The following is a 20,202-nucleotide window of genomic DNA, read 5'->3' as shown; positions in this document are numbered from 1 at the left end:
AAAGGTAAGATATTAACTTAGATTTCACAAACTAACTTAGATTCACTGTTTATACTTACGCGAAACGCAGCGTGTTGACATATTCAGTGACATCTAAACAATTGCAAAAGTTTTTATTACAAGAAATGTCCAAAAAAAATTTATATAATTCATTGCAAGTAGTGTTTGCGCGAGTGCCCCGCGCGTGAGCGAATTATCATTATGTGGACGCTAATATAGTTATCGTTATAGTTAACGTTTTATATTTATCGTTGTAATGTGAACGACCCTTAAAGAGATAGTTTACCCCAAAATGAAAGTTTACTCGCCCTCATGTTGTTCTAAACCTATGAAAAGCAAAAAAGCAGTAGGAAAAACTAAAAATAAATACTATGGAAGTCAATACTGTCAACAGTGTGGTTACATTATAAAAATATATATATATATATATATATATATATATATATATATAGTGTTTAACTGAATAAAGAAACTCATGAAACTTATGAACAACATTAGGGTGAGTAAACAATGACATACATTTTCATTTTTGTGTGAACTATCCCAAACATTCCCAAGATAAATGTGATGTCACATCTAACACAAGAAAATAATACAACCAAACCAACAGTTACTTTGAACATTAATATCTTTTCTTTTTTATTAAGACAAGAACTCTCCATTTTTTGTAAAAATGTCTAATATGAACAAATACAAAATGTGTATGGGAATGTGGATATCATTTTTTCTTCATTAATACACAGTAACATTGCCCAAGTACAGCAGAAAGACAAAAAATACTCAACCTAAAAAACAATGATGATAAACTTTCAAGGAATCCAACATATCCAGACCAAGAATTGATAACTGTGTATTTACCCCTTTGAAGTTTCTCTGTGTGAAGACGGTCTAAAAAGATAATACTCATATAGTGTGTACACGATGTACAGTGCATCAAATAAACAAAATAAACATAAAACATGTCAAATTCAGTGTTTCATTTGATCTGATATAATTTTCATATCATGGGGGCCGTCTCTTTGCATTCTACCTGAGATGCAAGAATGCCATTATATGAACCTGAGACTTGGGCTCCAGTTCAAATAAGACAAAAAATTTTAATGATATTACTAACACTGTTGCGTAATCAAACAAGGGGGAATTAAAACAAAGAAACAAACAACAACGACCGAAAAAGTGACAAACTTAAATGTAACCCGATTCACATCTCAAAAACAAGCACTTATATTTGGACACTTTCTATTCAGCCTTTTTTCACCGTTCTGTACAAGAGACAGACAACAAAATGGATGCTTCAGAAATAACTAACGCAACCGTGTATTCCCATCAATTTTTCTCTCTTAAATCCTCAAAAGGCTATTCGAGTGGTCACGATTTAAAACCACAGTCACATTGAAAACATGTCTAACGTAACAAGTTCAACAAAATGTACATCGGCCCGGTCTAAATACCACAAATTAGTATACTGATGTCATGTCTCATGTCACATATGCAAAAGAGGAGAAGGGAAATCTGAAATCCTGTTCAGAAGCTGCCAGACCAAAGCTAAATGATGCTCACTAGTTAAGCACAAGCCACACGACTGTACTGTATATCTCAACTGCAACGGTAACCATCAAGCCGCAAGACGCATTCCCTTTAATTTGTATTCTACGGAGAAAACAAACGCATCCAAAGTGTTTCGTATAGTTAATGCACAGATTTGATAACTCAGTAGATGTTGCTTTTTTAAATAAAAGAGAAAATAACGCGAACAAGAGTGCGTGTGTTTCACCCCTCAACCTCTTGGTTCTATTTACACACAGAGGTTGATTTCGGCAGGGTCTAAACTATGGCATCTAAATTCACTTACACCACAGAGAGAGCGAGAGGAATGAAGAAATGAAGAGAAATACTTTGTTGTTTAGACATCTTAGCCACCTTAATAGTCTACATTTGTAGCTAGACTTTGGTGAAATGTCTAACGCGATCACAAGAGCGAAGGAAGCATGGGTACTCGAGCGAAGTGGTGGTGTTTTTTGGTTAGCATCATCATGTGTTGACTGTAAATATGGGGAAATCCACATATGCATCTAATTACATTGTAGACAAAATTTCCTAAAATATTTGGAATGTTATTAAAAGCTTTTTCAATTTTTTTAGAGATACCCTCTTGATTCAAACTAAACTCATTTGAAGCCCAAAACTGTTACGAGCAGGAGTCCGGAGGAAAACGGCAAATGACTAAACACACACACACACTGTTTAAGGGGCGTGTACACCAAAGCGTTTAAACGCGGCTGAAAATGCCAGGCGGACACCACCCATAGGCGCTAGCCAGCTTTTTTCAGCTGAGGGCTTTGTTTATAAGTCGTTGAACGATGCGCCGATTGGTGGTTGGGATATTTGTCCCGCCCCTCCTCCACTTTTAAACCTGCCGAGTGCCGGCGCTCAGCGTGGACAAAACTCGCCAGCTACTGGCGTTTTTGAAAAGCACGGCGCTTCCATTGGAAACAATTGAAAAGATACGCCGGCCACCAGCGTTAAAACGCCTTTGCGTGCACGCCCCTTTACATTTCAAGCTGAACTTCTTTCTGTGTTGTGGCTTGTTTGTTATTCACACCATAAAGTCTGAGATATTTGGGCAGTTTATAATAAAATACAAATATCTCTATGATAAAAGCTAGCTGCAATAGCCACTATTTCCTCAGAAATAGTCAATGAACCTAACAGGCAACCGGTAAACACTTGTTAGACTGCTTAACATCAATGTCACATCCTCACTGACTTGCCTACAATGAATGTACACGTATGTCAATGTTTTTTGGCTGTTAAAATGCATTTTAAGGTAGTAAAGTTATTATATAATCAAATCATTCCTAAATTTTCCCTCTATATAAATGTGGTGGTCGTGGTTTGCCACCCCCACATTCGCCCTTGAATTTGAAAACAGCCTGCTTCGACACTTTTTTTAGGTAGTTGTTTAGGTGTGTGCTAGAGGGTCACCTTCACCAGCCCAACATAATAATAAAACCTACGGCGTAAAGCAAAAACAAAGATAAACTGATGTAAGCTGGAGCATTTAGACCTTTCTTCAATCATGGTGACTCTTCTGGAAAGAAACATTTCTGGATGAAAATGCCAACTAAAAAACCTAAAACGTCATTATACCGAAAACAATAAATAGCTGCGAGGGCTTTTACAGCTGTATCTATCCGAACGCGACGGGTATGATAAACCTCTATGTGTGCAGCATGGCATGTCAACAGAATCAATTGTCTGCACCTATGCTCATTCTGAACAGCAGCCATGCTTCAAATGTACTGGCACGTATAATTCGTAAAGAAAAACGAATCAAGTATACGGGAATGCAGCAATGCCAACTTGATACTTCAGAATGAAAACAGGTGCGGTGATGAATTCTTCACTGGTGTCATCGGTTGGTGGTGAATGGGAAGGAAACTACTGCTAGCATCTTGATGGTGCTAAAGGCATCAGATGATGTGTGTCCTGGACCTGTCATTAGGCTTAATAAATCAAAACACTGATGTGATCAGACCTGCTTATAGTGCAGAAGACATTCTGAAGGAGAGAAAAAGAGTCCACAGTGCAGGGAAATATGTGTTGAGGTGGGATGTGTGCGCTACCCTCATGTACCTTCGGCATGTCGATGTGTGTGTTCAAAGAGGGATTGGTGTTTAAAGCATGATTAAAAAAAGAAATTCAGAACAAGGCACAGAATTGTCTGCAAATGGTGGAAAAAATGAACAGAAGTACCAGCGGTTGGGGAGGTGCTGTGTGGTGACGCTTTCTACACTCTTCTTTTTATCTGGCAACATCTGGTTAACCTATCCCACCCCTGACCTCTGTAACACAAATACCCACATCTTCTCAGCTGCCCGGGTAGCATTCTACATCATTCAAAAAGCAAAACCGACAAATAAAACCACTTCTTCATTGCAAATCCCCCATGCCCCACCCTCCCTCCATCCCTCCCACCAAACAAAGAAGAAAATTAAGATCAACGGAGGCCTCTGGACTCAGATGTAGTATTCCTTTTTCTCGTCCGAGTTGTTGTGACCCCCTTCGGCATTGATGATGGCCGTGTCAGCGTCCGCCGCGTCGTCCGCCCCCTTAGCTTCGTGTGTGAAGTAGGTGCCTGTGTGGGTTTCAAAGAAGAGCTTGTTGATAAAAGCAATATCTGCATCACCCCGGGGTGTCTGATAGATGCAATTGCAGAGTTTAAAAGAGATTAAACACCATCTGGAGCGATTTCTCTAATTTAGAGTGAGGGTCGATTTTAGGGACTTTACCGTACGAGTGGATTGCAGATAAATAAGGCATTAATTTTACTAATATGCAGTTGGCTTTGCTATACTGTCTTATACCCACACAACACGGGTGAAATCTGATGCTTTGGATTCTTGAGCTTAACAAACGCAATGAACGAATAAACAAGCACAGAGCTAAACGAAATCTGGGTGTGAAAGATAAACGTGTTATTTAGTTGCTAATAATTTTTTATAAAATCCTCTCCAGATTTGAGGAGGTTTTGGTTTCAGTTTGGCTTCAGAATTAACCTTGGAAAGTGTTACAAGGTGGTGGGAATAAGCGATCCACTTCAAACTTCATTTCCGAGCGGGATTATTCCCATCCTCTCGGTCTGCGGCGTGATAATGAAGGCGGCAGTCGTGATGAAAAGCAGAGGTGCGCCGATCACTTTATATTACTGAACACAACAGTGTGCTGCACTCAGAGGGATAGCAGTCTTAATGTGGTCGTAGCCATGGGCCAATTCAATGCATCTATTGAGCTTCAATGCTAGACCGCTGCTCTCCAATGACTTCGGTGCCTATTCACAATCTTATCCAAAATAATTAGAAAGTCTATTGACCTTGGGATGTGCCAAACCTGATGGAAAAAATAAGAGGCTGAATTACCTTTGTGTCTCGCAAAATATCGGCCTAAAACGATGAGAAGACACAACATGGCGAAGACCACCACGGCCACCACCCCTCCGATAACCGCATGGTCCACGGATCTCTGTGCTTCTGCTCCTGCTCGTGAATCTGAAAGATATAATACAGATGGAAATAAGAAAGATGATATGTATATACTGTACCATTGTGTACTATTATGTATTTTAATACACACATAGATTATGAAAGTAATGAACAATTTATTACAATGCATAAGGCACCTCTTAGCAAGGATTTTGGTCTTGATGATATGTTGCAGTGGGTTTTACATTTTAAAAGTATAATAAAGAATGTCTGATTCTACCAAATGTAATTCTTTAAGTTATGATAAAGATTTTTGGACATTTTGACAAACAAATGTGGTGTAAATATGTGACCCTGGACCTCAAAACCAGTCACAAGTAGCATGGGTACATTTGTTGCAATGGCCAACAATACATTGTATGGGTCAAAATTATCAATCATTAGGATAATAAAATTATACGGATATTAAAGGGGACATTTCACAAGACTTTTAAGATGTCAAATAAATCTTTGGTGTCCCCAGAGCCTTTTTAAATGCAAATGAGTTGATATTTGCACTAAATGGCAGTGCCGTGGTTGGATAGTGCAGATTAAGGGGCGGTATTATCCACATTTTAATGACCTATTTTTCACATCCTTGCATAAAATGGTTTACCAAAACTAAGTTACTGGGTTGTTCTTTTCAATTTTTTTTAGGTTGATAGAAGCACTGGGGACCCAATTATAGCACTTAAAGAGTAACTAAACCCTAAACCAACTTTTTTTAGTTAATGATCTGTAAGAATGTTGCTTTATTAGTGCTGTTCATTGATTTTAGTAAGTTTTTTGACATTTGGATATAAAGTGTTTCAATAATACAATATATGGTGTAAAAACGTCTGAGTGCTGCCCTCTTCAGGTTGAACGCTGGCTACTGCAGTTGAATTTTCCTATTGGATGGTGGGTCCAAAAAATGACTCGTGACGTAAGCAGGTTCAAGATCACCACGCCCTTGTTACGTTCTCACCACACACTTAGGTCGTCCCCTCTATCCCCTGGGATCTGCCCACTTTTCTTGCGTTTTTCAAATATTGCCAGTGGGTGGAGTCAGGCTCTGACCAGGGGTTTAGTTACGCTTTAAACATGGAAAAATTCAGATTTTCATGATGTGTCCCCTTTAAGTAAACATCATGTTCCATTAAGATATTTTGTAAATCTCCTATCGTAAATATATCAAACAATTATTAATCATTAGAAATGTGTTGCTAAGGTCTTTATTTGGACAACTTTAAAGGCGACTTTCTCAATATTTTAATTTTATGATTCAAGATTTTTAAGTAGTTGCATCTCAGCCAAATATGTCTGATCCTAACAAACCATACATCAATGAAAATCTATTTATTTATCTTTCAAATTATGCATAAATCTCATTTTCAACAAACTGACCACTATGACTGGTTTTGTGGTCCAGGGTCACATATGGTAATTCAGGCCAAGATCAGGTCTGAACATTAAGTACAACTCAACATTGATATTGCAATAAATAAAATGTATAGCAAATAAGAACCAAACAATATAATGGATATTCAAATAACATGTCAAAGGTGGGGTGCACGATTTTTGAAAATGCTTTGGAAAAGGGAGTCGGACCGAGTACCAAAACACACTTGTAGCCAATCAGCAGTAAAGGGCGTGTCTAGTAACCAATCTCGTTGCCTGGGTTGGGTATGTGTGGGGCGAGTCTATCAAAAGAATGTCCAGATTCTATTGGGGTAGGGGTGTGTTTGTTTAGGTGATTATAAATATCAACATTGGCTTTACGAGATCATGCACCCCGCCTTTGATAGTAACTTGTTATAAAACAGCCCGCAATGTGAAAAAGCCTCATGAAATCCACCTCTCCTGAAAAAGACCTCCAAACTACAGACATGCAACTGCAAAAAAATGGTTAAAACATTTACGAGTGTGACAGTTAAATTATGAAGAGATGTTGTTTGTTGTGTATATTTTTCTGTCAACTGCAGTCACGACTCAAACTCAACGAATCTGGCATAAACTGTGAGCCAGAGCTGAAGAAATACTCTTTCCCCTCAAGATTAAAAGTGCGAATCCCAAACAATTCTTAACAAAGATTTATTTTATTTCAGTCAGAGAACTAGGCAGACCTCTGAGGCTGCACTACGTAATGATATGTGAAGTTTATTGATCAAGTGTAGAGATCCATGACAACCCAAAGTTAACGCTGGTTCATGAACTTGATTCGCTCTTCACAGCGCAGAGGAGGAGCAACATTTTTTATCAATATCTCACACTTGGCTCGGAAATGAAAGAGTTAGTAGCAGCCTGAGAAAATAGGTAGGAGACATTGCTGCTCTACAGACTTCCAACATCATCTACAAAGGCAAGAAGTGACCACTGAAAACCATGAAAGACCTTTATGTCACTGAAGCTGTTCATTAGAAACACCTGAGATACAACTCACAATTTTCTGCACCTATTAAAAAGAGGAGAACATCTACATGTAGACCTGCCTGTGAACCGTTTTATCAGTTCATGGGCTCATCCCCACTCCAAACATCTTACTTGATAAAAAAGTCAATGATAAAGAGAAGGAGCCGATGGGAAGGATGTCTCGACTAAGCAATCCGATGCTTGGTAATCCAGTCACGAGGAGTTGATCAGCCTTCCCTGTTTACCCATGGCAATCTCCTGCTCTCATCTGTGGCCTGAGCCCAGGAGCTGAGGGGATTTCCTGGGGGAGTTCAAAAAACAAAACCGGCAGGCCACAACTTATTAGAGGATAACGAAAAGCGAGAAAGCACAGAGCGCTGTGCTTGTACAACATCCCACCCAATCTCACCTCATAAACAAGTCCTGTGTGAGAGGGCCGAGGATGGGATGTAGGAATGATGGTGCGATGCTGACTGCCAAACCCAACAAAACATTGCTTGATAAACCTAATAGGCTATTTTGACTCCAGATATCCCTTTTTTCTAAGGGGAGGAGGCAGATTCAATTAAAGTCAGAGGGAATCTGCTTGACACCTAATTCACGCTTGTCAAAAGGAGGAGAGGGAGGTAAAGACCTGGTTTAACACACATTCCTATTAAGATGTTAATGTGCACCGGCGGTCAGACAGGGCTAAACCGACTATAGGAATACCAAAGATCTCGTTTCCTTTAAACCTTTCACTTTATTCCAAGATACCGTCCACCGGCTCGGCTGAAATGGGCTTGTTGTCTTGCTTGGGTCGTTCTCTCCCTCGGTGGATTTTATAGGAATTAACATAACTTAACAAATGGAGTGAAGACGGGTATGGGACTGTCTGTTCCCATCCAGCTTAAAGTGACTTTAATGTCCTGGCTCTCCATTCCACCCTCCACTGAGTTTTTCCTCACGGCCTGAAGATAAACGAAGGGCTCGTGCACAATGATGATAAAGAAGATTGAAGCTCGTGATCTGGTCGCATTTAGAGATGTGCCGGTGTGCGGAGCCCCTCTGAACACAATGAGTGAACCATAATTCAATAAACGTCCACTGTGAACCAACAGTTTGCGTAATGTGTAATTTGAGGAACAGATGGTTTAGAAATGAGTGATTCTCGAGCAACCACCTCTAATCTCAGCAGCCATTTTGCCTCTGGAATATTTAGTAATTCCGTGAAATTGCCATCTTAATGAAACCCTGGAAATTTGCTCTCGTCTCAATTGGACCAGACTAGACTCATATAATTACATGTAGTTCCTGGTGCTTATGGAAGAATCATTATCATAAACACTATTCCTGTTTAACGTTTATGATTGCAAAATAAGAGACCGGAATGCCCAATTACCCAGTTGGATAGGCAAACGACTGAGCTGGTGATAGCAGACGGGAAATGCTGATTACGAACGTGAAGCAAGATCGAAAGTATGTCAGCGTTATCGAGCAAGTGACAGGAAAGTCCTGATGAAAGCCACCCTTGATCGAATCCAAATTAACCAAGCGTTGGTATTTTTGGGAGGCTGATCTAAGGTCAATGTACAGGATAACGTCAATCTGAAGTGTGTGTCACTGCAACACGCTACACCTCCAGCTACTACAATGAATAGCTGGTACGATCAGACGCTCATCCAGTTTCTGAAATATCACTCCTGTGGTGTAAAAGGATTGCTGTGAGCTCTCGGGGTTCACACCTCAGGCTGATGGACCTGGTGTTGAGGAATATGAGAATACCAGAGACAAAAAAAGCTTCATCAGTCTCAAGACAATAGACTAAAACACAGTTTTTGCCCAATATAGGGCACCTTGATGAATTGGCAAAGACTTGATGAACGTTTTTAGTTTCTCCGGAATAAATAACTGCATGTAGAACCCTAACTGTTTGATTTGTATGAATGGCTTGCAATCCAGTTAAGTTAAGATGAAGCTGTCACACTCAAATACACAAACCATTACATAACTGTATTCAATTCCCTGTGTCTTGTAATATATATACAATATATCTAATCTATCACCTCAACCTATTTGCTCCCAAGTTCTTTGTTCGGTCTACAATACTGTAATTTATTAACAGTACCGCATCAGCTGCATAGTTTCAAAGTAAAGCCATCGGGTGGAAAACACAAAAGCATGCTGATGTAACAGACAGACTAACATGCTTCAATCACTGCTCACGCAACCACAAAGCAAAGCCGAACCCAAAGCTGACATTTAATTCTGCTGTTCAAAGTCTAAATGAAGACAAAAGGTGGAGGAAAGAGAAGGAGAGCAAACAGAGCTCTGCATGATGCCGGGACCCTGAGTTATAAGCGAAATACCACAGCAAAAGCAATCTGGTCTGTAGGAAGAGAGGACACGTCTCATAGGGTTTCAGGTGAGGACTCTATGGGCCAAACCGCTGCACCACATCTCGTCCTATGGCTATCATGCTTGCTGGTTTGAAGCAATCTCTCAAGACAATAAAGTGTGATGGCTGGATTGACTTTAGAGGGTTATCAACAGCTCTGTGGTAGACGTTCTCCAATTCTCAGTCGCAAGAAACACAGACTTTCACGGCACTTGTACAGACACGCAGATACTGTACGAGCGGTTATTGATTTCACTCTTTTTGTCTGCATCAGTGTTGACATTTTACAGAATGGATGACGTTTTAAAGAATGACCTAAAATGAGCTTTCTTTGTGTCTTCGTGCTATCGTTCTAGTATCTCTATCTCTTTATCTAGTACAAGTGCATCGAGACCAGATGGGAACAACAGCAGTCATTGACAAGAATAGACAGCGGAGCAGGGGTTCGATATTGTTGACCAGAACAAAAGGTTTCAAGACTACAGCTCATTTTTAGACTGTTCAAAGGAAGTCAACAAATGCCCGACCATGTGGCATCATGCTCCTATTATGTTGTGCTGGTCCTAACTCATTTGGTGCTACAGTATTGGAAAGATAAAGCATCATCAAAGATAAAAACAAATGATTATCATAAAACTGTATGATGTGTTAATCCAGTTCGGTTGCTGTTATAGTTTAATTTTGCAAGGGGAGCAGGGTTTAAAAATTGACCTAACACAAACATAAATACACATGTGAAATGTCAAGTTAAGCTGTGAATTCGTGACCCTGCCTGTAAAAACCCAACGAAAGTTTTTTTGTGTGATTTATTGTTTTCTACATAAAATCATCCTACATATGTAAACATTCAGTGAAATATTTGATATCTCTAATATCGAAATTGAAATTAAACTTTGATGCTCCTAATGTCATAATTAGATAGAGACTTTAGCCTAGATTTCAAAATATCCTTAAGAATGTTGACGTGTTTTTGTAAAACATGTTGAAAACCAATGTGATTGTGTGGTTTATGGTTAATTTTTTTTTGTAGCTCTAGATTTCACTCTCTAACTGAAAAGCAAAGATTTTGTACGAAACAATGTCATCAATTTGAAAAGCTCTGTGTCCCTGATTGGCCAGCTAATCTGTATGTTGTGATTGGTATAAAATACCTCTGACGTCAGGCCGAAACATAACGCTCCTTACCATGTTTGAAAGTTTCAGTTGCTAACAGGAGTTAACTTACAGGCTGTAAGACAAAGCGGGAGGAATTATGATAATGTCCGTCTTGTCTACATCACTAATCCCAGGAAGTAAACTGTTGCCTACAATCCATGCATTTGTTGTAGTCCAAGAAAAGAGATTTACGTTGGAGACGATAACTCACGTCATGGTTTACTTTGGTGTATGCACCTTTTGCATATCGTTAACATGTACTAATAAAGAAAATTTAAAAACATGAATCGGACCATATGTGCCCTTTAAGTTTAAACAACTTGAATTAAGTAATTTCAACTTTTTTGACTATAGTTAGAAGTTGCTACTGTATATATTATGAAAAATAAAGTTATAATAACTTAAGGCCATATAGCCATATATATTTAAATTTGCAACTCCTCACTAGTCAAGAAAGTTAAATTGACTTCAAATCAAGTTTATTAACTCATTCCCCGCCAGCCTTTTTTTTAAAGTTTGCCTGCAGCATTTTTTGTGATTTTCCCAAAATTTTCACAAAATGCGTTCCAGGAAAATGTTCCTCTAAAAATATATAAACATACAAATATATCAATGAAACAACAGACCCTCTGCATTCAAACAAGCAATAAACAAAACGTGAAAAAAAAACCATTTAATCCTGTCTATATTTTTTCAATTAACTCTTAAATATGAGTATTTAAAAAAAAAATAAAAAAAAAATTTTTAGCAAAAAGCTGAAGTAATTGCATTTTTGTGAAGGAATGTTGTTAGAGAACAGATTCAGAATAATTATCAAAACATACACAGAGTTAAAAATTAGTAAAAAAAATTTGCTTCAGTTTTTTTATAAAATGGGGTAATCACGGTATTACAGATACAAACTCATCAGTAACATCTTTTTTTATCCAAATGTTTTCTCTTAATTGACGAGATTACTTGCCAATGGCGGGGAAAGAGTTAAACTTAAACATTTAAGTGCAACAAGGATTTTTTTTACTGTGTAAGGTTTAGGTTTAAAGGCAGAATTAGGGAATATAAAATCATTAGCCTGGTATAAAAACAATGAAAGTCTATTTAATACAGTAAAACAAACATTTGTGTTTGTGAGTGTATTTTTTACAGAAAACCAACTTTTGTTTGTGCTCTCCCATTAAATTTTTTTTATTTAAATTTAAAGTGACATAAGAAAAGACTAAATAAAAAATATATCTGCATAAAGCACGTTTTAACTAGACTGACCAAATTCAGACGAAGTAATTTCAGCCACTTCAGTTTTTATCATCAATAACTCTGCAACTTATACTTATAATCAAAATATTATATATTTAAAAATCCGCTTGGCTGTAAAACGTAAGAGGCCAGGTGCATGTCTGGTTTGAGTGCTTCAGGTTTACACTTCACTGTTCTAAGCACAGGTGTGAGAAAGAGATATGCTGGTGTTTTCTTCATAAGTTGAGCCGGTGGCTACACTTGATCCTGCACTCATAGTCAATTACCTCACTTCCTCAGGAGAAAGCTTCTGTTGTTTTATCGTCCAGGACTCAGGCGGTCATTGCCTGCTTCTAATAACTTTCTTAAAAGAAGCCAAGCCGCAATAGATACTTTCTGCAGTGGAGATTTTAAAAGCAACTTTACTTTTCCGTCTCCACGTGCGTGAACTCTCATGTCGTCATTCATGTCAAGTGTTTTTGAAATTAATTTGGTTAATAATGCCTTTAAAAATAATCTATTTAATCATCCAGAAGCCTATTCATACCTGTTGACAGCAAGATATAGACAAAAAAATTGAGTCAGTTTTATAATAAGGAGTTCTGAGAAAGGTCTATGATTTTCATAGTTAATATCACATGATTAGGGTGTAATTATACAGCCTCACATGGAGCCATTTCACAGCGGTGGTTTCAGGTATGATGCATGCATTTAGTCTCTCTCTCTACAACTATTATACTGAATTATCCAACACAGAAGCCAGCAGATGTATCACCGCCAGTGTAAATCAAATGCTGCCTCAGTAAAATGATGTCCAAATATCATTAAAAACAAGCTTGATAGAATAACATTTATTTGTGGTCAGACCTGGTGGTATACCAGCAGTATACTTTTAACACTGATTTTGCTGTGTGTACTTGAGAAGGGATGCACCAAAATATTGAAAAAAAAAAAGGAATAACATTTTCTGGGTCAGATTTGGCTCATAATGATAAGGTAGTAAAGACGATATTAACTCCTGTCAGCATTGCATTGTGAGCTAATCTTTTAAACATGGTAAGGAGCATCACTTTCCAGCTGATGTCAGAGGTATTCAGGCCAATCACAATGTACAGATTAGCTGGTCAATCAGGGACACAGTGCTTTTCAGATCAGTGAGCTTTTTAACAAATCCGAACATTTGAGGAAGGCAGGGATATACAGGGCAACAAAAATTTATGGTATGTGGAAAATAATGTGTTTTTTTAACCATAAACCATGTAAACACATTGTATTATACCAAATACACATTACGTTGTTTTTAGCAACAAAATAGATGCTCTTTAAGATACGAACAGAAACATAAGGGAATATTTACACAAATGTAACAAAAAACTGGGGGTACATAAATTAGGCTTTCGTGTCATTCAAAGAGATCCTGAAGGTTCCTGTTATTGCTCAAGTAAGGGGAGGTCACACCAAATACTTGACACTTTAGCTTATAATTTTATTGTTTTTTAATACTGCATTTTTAATATTTTCTGGTTGTATTATAATGAAAAATATTTATAAATGTTCATTGATGGGGTGTCAATCACGATTCGATACAAAATCGATTTTCTCCGCCAGCAATGTGATTTTTGCCGATACATCAACCACTTCTTAGATGCTATTACGATTCGATCCGCTTTGATTAATTTATTGATATTTTTTATATTGTGCCTAGTTAAGCAGTTACATTTTTACTTACAAAAGCAACAAAAAATATAACATGACCATTTAATTAAACTCTTTGAAAATGACACAATCTCTGTCCCAAATTGGAACCTTAAAGCTCTACTGTGTACTTTATTTAGTTAATTCTTAACAAAAACCCATGTTTTCTTTCAAAAGTATGTGCTCATTCATGTGTAATTACTTCCCACCCATTAATCAAAGTGTTCTCGTAAGTGTAGAATCTGCTATTTAAAATGCATACCGTCGAAGCGCTCTCTGGCTGAATCCATGTTGTGCCTCCATCTTTGAAATACATTCGCCGACGAGGGACATTCCTGAAATTCAAGCTCCGCCTTTCGCGCTTTCACTCTACACTCACGCTGCCCGATAGCTGAAGCCTTCGGAGGTTGCATGTGTAGGCGCTATACGTCATCAATATTATTTCTGAATATTAACAATTATAAAGCTGACAATTATTCTTAGTTAATTGTAAATTGATGTAATATGCGAATGACTTGCGAATGTAATGCTCAGTTAATTTAAATAAACCAGGCTTGATGACGTATCCAGCCTGTGACCTGCGTAGCTGAATCCTTCGGATTTTACAACAACCGCACACCGTGATGAACCTGCGATCTAATGCTTTGATTTGAAAGCCTGCTGAAGACATATTCTCGAGGACATTAAAACAAATCGCCAAGGATGCGAAACGGGGATTTTAAACGACAACGTGACAGGAAAAACATCAAGACCAAAGTCACTATTGGAGTTAGTTTTCCAAGATGGGGCTCAAGGGACACTGAAGTTGCACTTTCTATCTTCTCCACAGGTAATTCAGCATATTCGTTTACATCTATACAGTCCATGTTGTAAACTTGAAGTTTTATAGTTCCTTGGCTAACTTTAGCATGATTATGCATAACACTTGTTAGTGTAAACATGCATGTGGTTTAATGTGTTGGTACAGACACACGCCGTCTCTCCGCCCATTTATGTAATCTGAGGTACTGAGATAAATGTTTTCATCTTTTCTGACCTCTAGCACAAACACACGGTGACAGCGCTATTTTTAGCCTTTCATTGATAAAAGCGTCGGATCTGCGCGTCTGTCGTTTCATTTTACAAGCGTGTGAATGTTGCGCGATCTTTTTTCACCAATATGAGAGAAAGCTCTTACATATACACGGACATGTAACATGTTTACTTAAAACATAAGCATTGTACTTTGACATAATATTAGTTCGCGTCCATTTAAACCCGTCATGGTTGCTTTTTGTATGTGATTTTAAGCGGACATATCATGACAATCAGACTTTTTTCATGTTAAACATAAATCTGTGTGCTTTGATGGATCACAGGCAAAGGACATTGCAAATTGTTCATTTTTTTCTCATTGCTTTTGCTTTGTAGCTAACTTACTGGAAGCCATGTTAACCTTGGCATGACACGGCCGGGCCACCGTACGAGTTAAAACGCGTTCCGAATGGGGAGGGCTAGAAAGTAATATTCAGTTGGTTGTCATATAGACTTTCACCGCTAGATGGGAGTAGATCTTACACAGTGGAGCTTTAACAACAACAAATTAACAAAAATACACTTTTTTTAAATAAAGAATGAAAAAAAAGTAATAATGAGGGGCAAAATGTCACATAAAATCAAGTTTATGATGGCAACAGACAAAGTCTTTTTGTATTTTGTGTCAAAAATGTGCAATAGTAACAATCACTAAGGTAGTTTTAGAAAAAAATAAATTTAAAATCAAATTAAATTGAAAAATAAATGTAAAACATAAATCTGTTGAACTTAAGCATTTGATCTGTCACGCAACATCAGATCTAACAGTCAAACAAGTGCTGCAGTGGGGTTTTTTTTTGAGAGATTTTTCTTTAAATAAATCAACTGATCATGTCAGGAGACAGGACACTGCATTTTGCATGAACAATATCACCTGCAGTGCTAAACACAAGCTCGTATTCTGTGTTTTCGCTGCTACAACCACTTTGTTGCTGCATTGCATTCACTTGCTGATGCTAGCAGATGAAAATAAACAGAAATGGGTGCTTTGGCAAAAATATGTAGATGGACATTACCTCAAGGAATAAGGATGTGGAGAGTGTCAAAATAAAGGTCTCTCAAATCTATTTTTTACGTGTGGCATTCATGCATCGGATCGTTAGAAATAAAAATGTATATATCGATCCATATCGGTGTATTGTTACACCCCTAGTCATTATACCATTACAAAACTACAAATCTAATAGTGGCACTGTGATAAGACTGTTCTGTATCCTTACATTATATATGTTTAAAATACTTATCAATTAAGATAAGTTTTAATAATCACCAAATTGTTCCCAAAAAGTCTGATTTTGCTTTTGGCCAAGAACTTTGATTTTGGTGCATCAGTACACCACATGACATGCGTCCATTTAAAAAGCTAATTGTTTCTCTGTGTGTTGTCCTTCATGTTTTAATAAAGCTTAATAAAAGCCCTCGATACAGAAATCTCATTAAATTCACACAGCGTTCACGCGCTCGCCAAACTTCACATCAAATGTCTCCTTTGGGGGAAACATGAGAACTGAGGCAGCGTTCAATAAGCTCCCAATCACTTATGATGTAGTGACAGACAAAAACTACCCACCCCAAATCTCACCTCAAATCAGATGGAAGTATTATAAAACGCTTTCTCTGCATCACGCTTATCTGTTTTGACTTTGAAAAGGAAGAACCGTCTGTGGCAATTTTCTTAATTCTCTTCCCTCCCTGTGCCATTTTCAGGATAGATGGAAATGTTCCCTTTCGCTACATAGAAAGAGACAATGCTGCAGTTCACCGCGTTTTACATTTACTTTCAAATATTGCTATTAGGATAAGTGATAGGGAAAGTAAAAGGCCTGCAAAAACTAAATGGTGGGTTACACAACAATGAAACGGGGGCGTGCAGGGTGATTGTTGACTGACTTCTAAAGTCTGCTCGTGTTAATGTGTTTTCTCTTCTGTCTTTTTGAGACAATGAGATCTCCATAAAAAAAAATAAAAGGCAGGGTCACCGTGTCCATGGGCAAACAGAACCCATTGCACTCACTCAAGCACAATCGATTTGACAAGGAGGTAAAGTCTACCCTCTGGGCAACCAAAGTGTCTCATTTCAAAGGATGTGTTGATTTCAAAGACAGCAGATCTTCTAATTAGATCCTCTAATCTTGTAATTAAGCAAAAGTGATTGCCATGGTGAAAGTGTGAAGCAGATTGGAATGAAATGACTCCGCTATTGGGCCTATGGCCGGATAGATCACAGATGTGTTATTACAAACCTTGCCTATATTCACCTGTTCCCGCAGCCCAGCAGCAGTCTGAGCTGTAGTGAAAATGTAATTAAAAATCTCATTGACCCCCTGGTGTATCCGTCACCCCGATTGGAGGCTGTATAATGTATAATGTTCAATTTTTCTATAGCCACTTAAGAGGTAATACGTATGCAGCGTTTTGCTCGACAAAATTGGATTCAAATGTATTTTACCTAGAGGTATTTGAATATTTCAGAAAATAGAGAGCAATTGTGTACTTTAGGGGCAACAGGTATCGGCATACAGAAGAAGAGGTTTTCTATTAAACATCTATTTGGTAAGCATAAATCTCTCAACGGCAGCACAGAGGACAAAGTCGCAGTCCAGCAGAGTCACTGCGGCAGTATTTGAAAGGAAAAAATCCTGTGAGAATCAGAGCGATATCATGTTGTCGTAAACAAAACGAAGTCAAAGTCGGGAACAGAAAGATTTAATCGCTCTCTGGTAACCTTTTTGTTTCCTTCTGCAATGTCTGTATGGAGCAGTTTGAGATAAAGGGTGTCTCGGGTTCCCTCAGACAAATTATTATGATTAGCGATTACACTCATGCGTGGCCTATTGAAGACGACAAACACCGGTTATATTCAATTCAATTTCCACTCAATTTCCTCAGCTAAAATCTCCGGGGCCGTTCTGAAAGGTTTCCACTTAAATATATTAACAAATCTAATTATTTCAAAACGAAGTTCATAATGACAACAACCGATTGGCAAGTGGGACCGGTGTAACAAAAGCATTTAGTTAGGAAACTATTGCACTCATCTTTACTGTTCCTGGTAGAGCACTGCACTTGCAAAACCAAGGTGCCAAGTTAACAGGTTTTATTCCCATAGAATTGACCAAATGTATAACTAGAATGTCACTTTAAAGTAAATAAAAGCTTCTGCTAAATGAATGAATGTAACGCTCTAGATCCCATAGATCAGTGTTTCCCAATCATGGTCCTCGAGTACCCCCTCCCAGAAAGTTTTAGATGTCTCCTCATTTAAAACACCTGATTCAACTAATCAGTCTCCTTCCAGAATGGATAACATGTCTCCCTAACAAGCTGTTGAGTAAAATCAGGTGTGTTAGATAAGGAAACATCTATAACTTTCTGGAAAGGGGTACTTGAGGACCAGGATTGGGAAACACTGCCATAGATCAACATTGGAGGAGAAAGTTGGCGAGCAGGTTGCCCTTTCTTTATTCTGCTATCTGTTTCTCATTCCCTTCACCGTGGCCACTCCTCTACCAGTACCTGCCTCGAGCTCAGTCACAGCTGACACATGTGGATTTATAGTTACAGTACACAGAGGCGGACAGAACTGGGCCAGGGGGAGTGTTTGGAGGCAGGACAGAAAATAAGGGCGATCTTTACAAGCTGCTTAGATTCCGTGGATTTTACGTTTGACAAGTGCGCCTGAGGCTTAGATGACGCACCACCGGTAGTAAAATCACGCCGCTGAGATATGTTTGATCATTTGCGAGCATGTGATGCTTTTAATATAACCAACATACAATCAGGCCGTGTTTTTGGCTCCGCTTCTCCTCGTCTGCCCTTCAAACATCAATAAATCCTCAGGCCGCTCCGGGTGCTTTTGTGGACTAACTCGCATTCACAACAATCCCGCATTATGCAAATCTGGAAACAACACATTCGACACAAGGGACCTGCGTCGTTCCATTCTGCGAGAAGCAGGGGAAGTGAAGTTTGTCAGAGCTAATCCAGGATAAGATGTCCCTTCCAGGGAACCGTACAGTACAAAGCCACAAGCGAGATGGGTGTGTATTCCTAAGATGCTGCTTTCCTCATTTCCCTCGAGTTTAGGGATCAGTGTTAATTCTTCCCCTTCGGCCGCCATGAAATCAACGGAGCTAGACAACATCCGATCAGTTTGGGCGGAGCACCGCTTAACATGCTGGGGTCATCCTTGGAGCGGAGATCTGCCTTTCACTTTCTCACAGTAAATTGCTTTGAATTCCACAATGAGCCTTGCGACAGGAGGAAGGAGATGAATAAAATGTCATAAGATGGTCACATCTAGCAGAGTTCCCTGGAAGCTCATTTTGTTGCTTTAAGGACTACCAAGAATGATGCTGTATCTCCAGCACAGCAGGCAAGCCACTTTCTGGTGGTGTAAATGAAAACCTTCAGCCGCACAGGTCTCCATCTAATACAGTTCTCACATGAAAGGGAAGTCTACTCTTAGCTTTGGTATATGGGGTGAAGAGAGAAAAGTTTTCCTGCTCTCAGCATGAGCTTTCTGGCCAGCAATAGTTATGGAGACAGCAGGGAGGTGATATAGATGTTCAAACATTTATTTATTTTCCTTAGCCAGCTTTACTATGAACAGTAGCCTAATATTTCATGTGAGGCTTAATTGGTGCTCAAGGATACTTAATTGCTAGATCAAAGAGCCAGGGTGGGTCACAAAGTTTCACTTAATAACAGTGTTAAAGCAGCTATCGGGCAAACCCTCCCTGCAGTACACTTGTGGACAGGCATGTGGGAGATATAGACATCTAATAATAAGCAAAGCTGTCAGAGCTGTGGCCTAGCGGTTAATACACATGCTGGGGTACACATATAAGTTGTGTAATGCCACTCTTGTGGGTGATGCAAATTTGTGTCCGGCTTACTTACAGTACATTCATCCTGTTCTCACTGCTGAAAATCTCACTTTGTTTAAACTAGCCTTTGCTGCTTTTTAGCCTGGCCAAGCTGTCTTCCCTTAACAAAAAATCAAACTTAACTCTTTCCCCGCCAACATTTTTTTTTAAAGTTGTCAGTCAGTGCCAGCATTTTTCATGATTTTTACAAATGTTTAATGGCTTCCAAAAATGTTCTTCTTTAAATATGTAAACATAGAATATATCAAATGAAAGAACAGACTCTGTGCTTTCAAAAAAATAATAATCCTATCTTCATTTGGTCTCTTTTTTATCAAATATGGGTAGGTTTCATCAAAAATATCAAATTTCTTTAAAGCAAATAGTGAGA

General features: G+C 38.5%; 1 protein-coding gene across 4 annotated transcripts in view; it reads right to left on the bottom strand.

The window, feature by feature from the left end:
* Positions 1-610: 610 nt before the first annotated feature.
* The window catches only part of cadm1a (cell adhesion molecule 1a), a 327,178-nt gene continuing 307,586 nt past the window's right edge, over positions 611-20,202 (bottom strand). For all 4 annotated transcript variants that reach the window (XM_065286942.1, XM_065286943.1, XM_065286944.1 and 1 more), the window contains 2 exons: positions 4,920-5,048; positions 611-4,138 (listed from right to left, as the gene is read on the bottom strand). In XM_065286942.1, coding sequence (XP_065143014.1) covers positions 4,020-4,138; positions 4,920-5,048 — 248 coding nt within the window. In that variant the 3' untranslated portion in view covers positions 611-4,019. The remainder of the gene's footprint in view (positions 4,139-4,919; positions 5,049-20,202) is intronic.

Source organism: Paramisgurnus dabryanus, chromosome 18, assembly GCF_030506205.2.
Source record: "Paramisgurnus dabryanus chromosome 18, PD_genome_1.1, whole genome shotgun sequence".
NCBI lineage: Eukaryota > Metazoa > Chordata > Actinopteri > Cypriniformes > Cobitidae > Paramisgurnus > Paramisgurnus dabryanus.
The sequence above is the reverse complement of the archived record's forward strand: the minus strand, read 5'-3'. Positions and strand labels throughout refer to the sequence as shown.